The sequence below is a fragment of the Papaver somniferum genome, chromosome 11, assembly GCF_003573695.1.
Source record: "Papaver somniferum cultivar HN1 chromosome 11, ASM357369v1, whole genome shotgun sequence".
In the NCBI taxonomy this organism is placed as follows: domain Eukaryota; kingdom Viridiplantae; phylum Streptophyta; class Magnoliopsida; order Ranunculales; family Papaveraceae; genus Papaver; species Papaver somniferum.
In genome coordinates this window covers 81,980,483-81,990,008 of record NC_039368.1, presented here as the reverse complement: position 1 = coordinate 81,990,008, position 9,526 = coordinate 81,980,483, and the positions used below count along the sequence as shown (strand labels likewise).

The 9,526-nt window shown below is 35.2% G+C and overlaps 1 protein-coding gene across 1 annotated transcript; it reads left to right on the top strand.

Moving 5' to 3' along the window:
• The first annotated feature begins 4,096 nt into the window (after positions 1–4,096).
• Positions 4,097–7,224, top strand: LOC113321825 (L-ascorbate peroxidase, cytosolic-like). Its single transcript, XM_026569747.1, has 10 exons — positions 4,097–4,244; positions 4,639–4,764; positions 5,005–5,179; positions 5,292–5,357; positions 5,829–5,877; positions 6,126–6,211; positions 6,418–6,497; positions 6,644–6,746; positions 6,874–6,932; positions 7,038–7,224. Exons 2-10 carry the CDS (start codon positions 4,646–4,648, stop codon positions 7,051–7,053), a joined length of 753 nt encoding a protein of 250 aa, XP_026425532.1. The 5' UTR covers positions 4,097–4,244; positions 4,639–4,645; the 3' UTR covers positions 7,054–7,224.
• The last annotated feature ends 2,302 nt before the right edge of the window (positions 7,225–9,526 follow it).

Sequence of the window (9,526 nt, the reverse complement as noted above, 5' to 3'; positions counted from 1 at the left end):
GGCACTAAGATGAGCAAAATTATTGGTGAATACTCCTTGATGCTACTGAATATAGATCACTAGTAGGAGCTCTACAATACATGGACAAGACCAGAAATTTGTTATATGTTGTTAACCAAGTGTGTCAACATATGAGCAATCCTGCAGATATTCATTTAGTAGAAACCAAGAGAATTCTTGGATATTTGAAATCTAAATAAAGGTTTTCCTGCAATATCGTATTTTTTGTGATTCTAACTGGGTTGGTAATCCAAATGATAGAAAATCTACAAGTGGGTACTGTGCTTTCTTTAGTTTTAGCCCAATATATTTGTCATCCAAGAAACAACCAACAATTGCTAGGGGCTCAACTAAGGAAAAATACGGGTCTCTAGCCCATACTGCAGCTGAAGTTCTCTGGGATTGACAACTCCTCAAAAATATACACCTTCATATATTTCCCGCGACGATAAAAACTCTATCTCTCTAGCATCAAATCCAGTTCTACATAAAAGGATGAAACTTGTTTCAATTGATTTTAACTTCATAAGGGAACTTGTTCAATCCAAAGTTCTGAGGATTTATCATGTGCCTACTAATATTATTGTTACAGATATATTTACCTAAGGTTTGAGTGTTGCTAGATTTGGTTCTCAACGCAACAAGTTGAAGGTTTTGACACCTGCCAGTGTGTCTTTAATCTTACCTGTCATAATAGACGGTTATTTCTTGTCTGATAATTATATTATGTATTACAGTCATTTTTTCATCTCCTGTAACTATTAACAGCTGTAGCCTTCTATATATATAATCCATTGTACTCTTCTATCTTTCTTATATCTTTACCATTTCTCTAATAAACACTTGTCTGATTTACATTCCTCACTTACATTCTAGCATTTATTACTGTCGCATTGTGTTTATTTTATTCTGATCATCATTTGTTTATACATTACAGACATTGATTATATATCTACCTCCACGATCTTTAGTGTTCACAATCACTAAAATACTTAGCATATCAATATCACTAGGTACTGAAATCACAAAGATACTTGGTATAGTGATCCATTGCATTAAGAAAAAGTTGTTTTCGGACCCAAGTTACTCTGTGAAAGATAATTGTTTGTTTACACAAGTTGCCCAAGTCTATTATGTGTTACTGCAGATAACAAATACGGTAGTTCATGCCGAAAACACCAAAACTGTAGAAAAATTTCAAAGGTTCAAAGACAATTCGAATATCATAAAAACGAATTATAGAGCGGAAATGCAAATGGGTAATGAATTCTCCCGTATAACCAAATTTTTGTAACTTGTAAGACCCCAACAACTCCAAGAGCAGAAGTGGCACCTAGCAGGGGCGGAGGCAATTTAGTGCAAGGGTGTGCAATTGCACACCCTTGAATTCCAAATATCTCTCCGGAGGCTTAGTTTTGCACCCCCTAAAATCGTAAGAGTCCAACTGTCCGAGTTTCAATGTCGCTTAATATCCTCTTAAACAGAATTTACCCACATGAACGTAATTAACTCTTGTGAATTAAGTCAATTTCTTCTCAACTACTTGTTAAATTTCATGATTTTGGGCTTTGTGAGGATGTATTTTATGTTTTTAGCTGGAACTCTTAATCAAATTTCGAAGTTTTATGTGACTGATTGATCATTGTTTTGCGGATAATCAAAACTAAAAGTACCCTGAGGTTTTTTTTTTTGTCTTTGGTAAAAACCCCATATCATGTTCATTTTTTGTTGCCCTAGACAGTGACACTAGTTATACTCGCACAAAGTCTCCGATCTTTGTAATCTGTACACTAAAATGAAGCATATATCCTCATCCAAGACCTCTTGCTGGTTGAGTTTTTACTTTGTGTGTAGTATTTTAACTGATATCAGCCTCTATTATGTGGCCGTAATGTAATTTTTGATGTACTATGGAATTTCATTTTATGTTATTTTATTTTTCCACGGTTTTTCTCTTGCACCCTCTTTTGAAATCCTAGCTCCACCCCTGACACCAAGACCTAGTTTAACAACGTATAACACGAGCTATTATTTTATTTTTTTTGCTTCTTTCCGAACATAATTGTTAGCTTAGTATATACGACATTCACTTTGATCAATGCCGGCTTGCCTGTGAAGCCGATAAAAAAAGGCGTCCCCAAACCGATAGAGACACAAATACGTGAGCCCCTGTTACCTTTGGCAAGGGCGGGACCCATCATACCTTGTTTGTGTCTGAGAGTCTTCTTTTACACAAAATTGGTCAATTAACCCAATAATGACAATTCCTGGGTAAAACAGCCAGGATGTAAACAGTTTCATCCTATCAATTTTTAAATATTTTATTTTTATTTTTTATTTACATCAGGATACATCCAGTTTCATCCTTGCTATTTTTTATGTTTAAGTAAAAATGTATCCAGATTCATTCTTATTATTTTTTTTAGTATACAATTTCACCCATACTTATATTTAAAACTATGTTTTAAATATATTCGTACAATTAACCCAATTTCTTTGACCAATTTCTCTAGAACCAAAGCCAATTTCTTTATTTTTGATTGATTGATGATGCTATTATATCATATCCAGGGTGGATCCCAGCTCAGGCTCACGTAATATACTATATTATTATTATGTTAAAAGTTTCCAACCGCGGAAGCACGAAACCTGGTATTTGCAAAGCACACCAATCAACGTTATGCTTCTTCCATGCCCCTACCACTAACATTGATTGGAAGTTGAAAACATAGACCTCCTCGGCACACGTATTCATTTTTTGAAGTAGCCAATGAAAAGATAGGAATAAGAATCTTTCCGACAGAGGCGTGTTCACACTTGAAGTTTCCAGATGTTTTTCTGAAGTGACCAGAATCTCCTTAGCAAGGAATCGTTTTTCCAGTTGACAACATTTTGCGAGAAAAATCACACTGCGAGTAATCTTCATTTTTCTGAGATAAATCACGAAGTAGATATATACTTTTAGGGCTGTTAACAAGGGTACTAATTTATTTGGACAAAACCCTTATTAGGCAAACTTTTTTCTAATTTGATCTGTATGGATTTTGGTACTCTTTCTTACCCTATCGGCAATGTTGGTGGACATTTCAGTCGGCAGCAGCGAGTGAGGGCCTGTAACGGTGGATTTTGACAGTGGTGTCCGACATTCTCTTGGCACGAAAACTGGTACTCGCAAGCACACCAATACGTTCCATGCCCCCACCACTGTCGCGCAAAAAAAAGACCTCCTTGGAATATTATATATCTACTTCGTCCCACGTCTCAACTTTTAAATTAAAAACGAATCTTTCCAACAAGGCCTGTGTTCACACTTGCTTTCTAAATGACCAAAATCTCCCAAGTAATGAATTGTATTTACATCCCATTACTTACATGCAGTGTAATGGAAATGAGAGAAAAGCATTGACCTTTTTTTTCTCTACTAAACAACTAATACTCAATGCCATCTCTCACCTATAGACGAGATACCTTTCAAACATGGCACCTCGTATTAGACATGCATAAAATATTTAACTTTTACCTTCACCAACTTTTCCAATGACCCCTAATTGATATGTGTTTGTACAAGAGCCAGCCGGTCCATTTTTGCCTAAATATTTTTAAAATAAATAATTAACTATCTAGCTTTTTATTTACCTATTTGCCTACCCTTAATTTTTTTTGCCTTCTCATAGGAGTAATTCTGTTTCTGATTCTAGAAAAAAGTTACTATCGGATTTCATTTTAGCCTAAAAATAAGTTAAATTAAAAAAAATTAATAATAACTCTTTTTCAGAAACAAAGACAATATACGATACAAAAAACAAAAAAAAAAGAGGCAAAATTGTAATGAAAAAGGTATAGTTTTAAGAAAGACCTTCCCGGCAATGACAACATTTTGAGAAAAAAAAAACACCAGAAAAAATATTTTTTTTTTTCCTTATACAGGGAAAAGGTTACAATGGTCAATTTAATAATACTACTAGAAGATTCTATCCATACTTTTCGTATATAATCACTGCCATCAAAACCAACAGTACAGGTCATACACACACAAAATCACAACCATTGAAATAGTCAACAAATCCAGATCAAAACAGCAGATCTAACGACTGATACTCAATCTTATCTCTCACCTAACCCCTTATAAATACTCCCGTAGTTAGGCTTGTGTTCACCTCGTGACCACATTCTAATCTGCCTAGGGTTTTTCATTTCTGCTTCCATTTCCTAAACTCTCAGTTTCTCTGTTCATCATTTCTCAGGTCTGTAAATCTTCTCATCATTTCTGAGTTTCTAATGTCATTTTTTTGTCAGATTCATTTACTGTTTCTTCATCTTCTTAGTCACTGTGTTTTGTTTGAATCGATCGATCAAGAAAAGTGTTTTTGATTTTTGGTTATCTGTGTTGCTTGATCTGAACGATTCGTGGATCTGTTTAGATTTTGTTTATTTTCGTGTTTATTGTGAAGATCTATGCATATTGATTCAATTTTATGATTTTTAGATTTTCTTAGTAACATCGACTGATTTGATTTGATCGATTTTTTTTCTTTCTTTTTCATGTTTTCTGATAATTTTTTTGTGTTTATTTGTGTATTTGGTACTGATCTTAACTTTAGTGTTATGTTTGTTGATTGATTTGTTTATGTGTTTTAGGATAATCATGGGAAAGTGTTACCCAACTGTGAGTGAGGAATACCAGAAACAAATCAAGCTCTGCTCCAGGAAGCTTAAAGGTCTTATCTACGAGAAGCAATGTGCTCCTTTGATGCTCCGATTAGGGTATGATTCTGTTTATTCTTGTGTATTTATTTATTGATTTGATAATTAGTTAGATTGCTTAGTAAACTTCGTGGTTTGATTATCCATGTTAAGATTCATATAGGAAAGAGAAGTATGTTAATGGAATTTAGGATGAAATTCTGTCAAAATGTTTTGTTGTTGACTTGTTTTAGAAGATGAATGAATGAGAAATGGAGAGAGTTTCTGTTATACTTAATTTTGTTGTTGTTTATTAATTAGTTGGCATTCTGCTGGAACATACGATGTGAAAACTAAGACTGGAGGTCCATTCGGAACAATTAAACACAAGGATGAGCTCGCTCATGGAGCCAACAACGGTCTTGACATTGCAGTCAGACTTTTGGAACCTATCAAGGAGCAATTCCCTTCAATTAGTTATGCTGATTACTATCAGGTAATAATTTTTATCGTATGAAGTTGGGTTTTTGGTATTTTCTTAACTTCTGTTGTGAATTGTTATTCCATTGAATGATGGAATTGTTTTTGTTTAAATATTTTTACTGCAGTTAGCTGGTGTCATTGCTGTTGAAGTTACTGGTGGGCCTGATGTCCCTTTCCACCCTGGTCGGGAGGTTAGTCATGTTAACTAATAACTAAGAATGTCCCTGTTGTTTACACCCTCCTTATGTTTGTTCCATTTTCATGCTTATTTGGTGGGAATTCTATCTTGTCGGGGGTTTTTACACAAAAGATTCATCTTGTTTTTAGTAGCGTCTCAAGTTATTTATGTTGGATAAGAAACTATCATTTTCTACTCATACGAATTGATTTTTTTTTGTTCTCCTTGATTTAAATCATGTCAACATGCATTATGAGTTTGTTGCAACCATGGGTAACAAACAGAATTTTTTTTGTGAACCGGACCAATATCACAATATCACCGGTTATTTTGATTTATTTATTGAACTTAGAAGTACATTATAAAGTTAATTAGCGTAGGGAGTTGCACCTTGTTTTAAGCTTATTGCAGTTAAAAACAATATTTTTTGGTGGATCCTTACTCTTTATCATATGCTTATTAAGATAAATTGTGAATTTCCCAGGACAAAGCTCAGCCACCAGTGGAAGGTCGCTTGCCCAACGCTACTCTGGGTTAGTATATATTTTGTTTTCCTTTTTACCCAAAGAATAAATTCAAACTTTCTGAGAAATTGAGTGTCGCTTTCATATGACATAGCTTGTTGAGTATCTAAACTTATGTTGCAATGATTTAGTGGTTGATATCACGATATTACATAAATTATCTTGTTATCTCTACTGAGATCTGAATACATCATCTGAAAAGTGGAACAGAATACATCTGTGGTGACCATGACTAATCTCTAATGCTAAATTTTCAGGTAATGACCATCTAAGAACTGTTTTTGGTGAACAAATGGGTCTTAGTGACAGGGATATTGTTGCTCTCTCAGGTGGCCACACATTGGTAAGCTGTTTTCACTATCAGTTTTCTTATCCTTTCTTACTGTGGACTTTGAATTGTCTGATTGGTATTGTTTTTACTACTGAATATAACCAAGAGTTTCTTTCGCTTTTTTCTGGCTGCATCATAACGCCATGATATTTGAATTTTGTAATATCTTAGCACATTTTAGGATTTGTACTTACTGGATATTGTAAAAAAATTCTCAGGGAAGGTGCCACAAAGAGCGCTCTGGATTTGAAGGACCGTGGACAACCAACCCCCTAGTATTCGACAATTCTTACTTCAAGTAAGGCTATTCTATACACTTCAAATTTTGTCTCTGTTTTAAGAATACCTGTGTTATATGTTTAGTTGTCAAAATATAAGGTAGTAGGATATATTGGTTACTGATTCTAATGCTGTTTTCTGTATTTTCGTCTGACTTCTTTGTAGGGAGCTCCTAAGTGGAGAGAAGGAAGGCTTAATCCAACTCCCAACTGACAAGGCACTCTTGTCTGATCCCGTTTTCCGTCCCCTTGTTGAGAAATATGCAGAGGTTTGTATTCTGTCATCCACTAGCATCCTTCACCATCTTTCTCATAAATAATTATGGATAATGGATTTATAGAACCATAATCTAAAAGGGTCCACACAAAAATTTGATGACATATTTCAATTTTTAGGATGAGGAAGCCTTCTTTGCTGACTACGCTGATGCTCACATGAAACTATCTGAATTGGGGTAAGTTTATAAATTATTCAAGACCCAGTTTTTTCTCAGTTTAGTTCTGGTGTGGCATTTGAATTTCTATTCATACGTACTTATTTATCCTTTTCTGAATTCCAGGTTTGCTGAGGCTTAGAGGACGTTGTCTGCCTGCGGTGGAGACGAACGTGTTTTCCGAACCTCTGTTTTTTTCATTGTTATGTCGCTTTATAATACTGTCGAAACAATATATCTTGGAATGTTAAGGGATTCCCTTTTGCTATTATCGATTATTGAAAACAAAATTTCTTAGGCTTTTACTTGAATCTGAATTAAGCGCTCCGTATATTTTAAGTGGCTACCAGTTACCTCCATTATGACCAGATCCAGGTCAGGATGTGGAACTGGATCGATGATATTGATGAGAGAATTGTCGAGTTGCAACTGTTGGCTTTGTTTTTGGGGTTGGCTTTCTAGCCCTCTGCCTGGTATGGCTTAGGCTCTCTCAGACCTTTTCTTCAATAATAACATAAAATTTGATAAAGAAGAAGATTACTGGATAAGGTCACCCTTGTGACAGAGCTCTAGCCCTTAGATATTGCATCATAGAGATGCACGCATCCCGAGAAACAATAGAGCAAGTCTCATGAATTGAAACTTGAAAGTACCAGACTGAGTGGTGAATGGAACCACGACACTTATGCAAGATATCAAGGTTGCTAATAAGGGTGTCAGTGTAAAATATGTTTTGTCCTATATGAAAATCTGTTTTATCTTATTATAGTTTCGGTACACCTTCACTTAATTTGGTATCCCTTTTAATAATAAAATCTGTTTTGTCTTATTATAATTTTGGTACACCCACTTAATTTGGTACCCTTTTACCGATGTTGCACTTATGGGTTACTCTCCCAACATAAGCAGGTTATCCACTGAAATCACTTGTTCATTCAAGTGTCTATCTGAGTTGAGAAAAATTTTCGTAAATTTACTTAAATCAATTTCTAAAGCATGAAGGTAGAATTCAAAATTTCGTAAATTTACTTTGATCAATTTCTAAAGCATGAAGGTAGAATTCAAAAAAATATACGGAGTAATAAGCAAACATTAAGACCGTAAAGAATCTTTAGGTAGCACCTTGACAATCTTAGGAGAATCGAAAAAAAATTGTTGTTCAACCAATAATGTGTAATTGTGGATTAGTCTTGGACCAATCAGCATCATTTAAGTCTATATGATCGTTACCCACAACTGGCTAAATGTAAAAATAGTCTGATATTGCGTTCTGCTCTATGAGCGGCCAATTATTGTCATCAAAACTGGGAGAAGGCTCGCCGAATGTCCCCATCACTTGATTAATGTCAGGTGGTTGAACCGGATCCAATAATTGTGGGAGCAATGTTTCCAAATCACCAAACAGATCGTAGTCAGATTCTTGTAATATTTCATTGACATCTTGCTGCAAAGTTTCATCAGTCACGGCAGTATCCATGTTCATGAAGGACGGCTCTGGATTTGCTTCTACTTTTGGCACTGCTGGGTTATATTCTTGTAATGCTTCATTGTTATGTTGTTGGAAGGTTTCATCGGCCTTAGCAGCAGTATCCATTTTCATGAAGGATGGTTCTGGATTTGCTTCTACGTTTGGCACAGCTGGATAGTAGTATTCTTGTAATGTTCTGTCTCCTTTTATCCAAATCTTACACAGCGCCAATGCATGAAACTGCATTCCCAAAAAAGAAGAACATAAAGAGTTAAATCATTTGAAAATTCTAACGTATATATTAACAGAAACGGAGACAAAAAGGAAATGACAGTATATTTACCTGCTTTTGATTTTCTTCGTCCTCTTCACCATCTGGATGAGGTTTGTTTTTCTTCCTCTTCTTCTTCTTATTGCCATCTTTAGACTCGTTGTTTCTCTTTTTAGTTTCAGCATGACTGTTGTCTTTTGTTTCCAGGACATACTCGGTCATTTTGATATCAGTTCTTACTAGTTTGGTATCATTTGGCTTCACTTCATAATAATCTAGTTGATGTCTAACACCAATCTGTGTTTTTTGATCCGTATCAAGAATATTATGAAATTTCCCAACAGCTTTCCGTAATCCGGTACCACCGGTATCGCGTCTTGGTCGTTCGCCATTTGGATATTTTCTTTCTCTAGTTGTGAAAAAGTACCATGCTCTTCCATCTGCCGCATGTTCCTGGTATTCTTCTCGAAGAAATATAGCAACAACAAATACAAAGCCATCAGTATATATGTACTGAAACAAAATGCATTGCAGGCATTTAGTACGTAGAGGTAAATACTAGAATACACACCTAAAAGTTTGATAGGATCATAGTAATAGATGTTGGCTTCTTGTATTGGAGAATATGGTATTTGTTGATTAGAAGTCTTCCGAGGAAGAAAATATTTGACCATCAAAATCACTGGGTTGAAATCTCCAACCAGGTGCGCCGCCATAGACTTGTGCCGCTGGTGCCTGAGCAGGTGCAGGTGCCGAGGATGAGGATCCCTTTGCATGGAATCTGCATTGGTATGAAAACAAACAAAAATATGATTAAGATGGTTAATGCCACTAAAGACCAAATAACCTAACATGCAGTTTTAGCATAAAAGATAT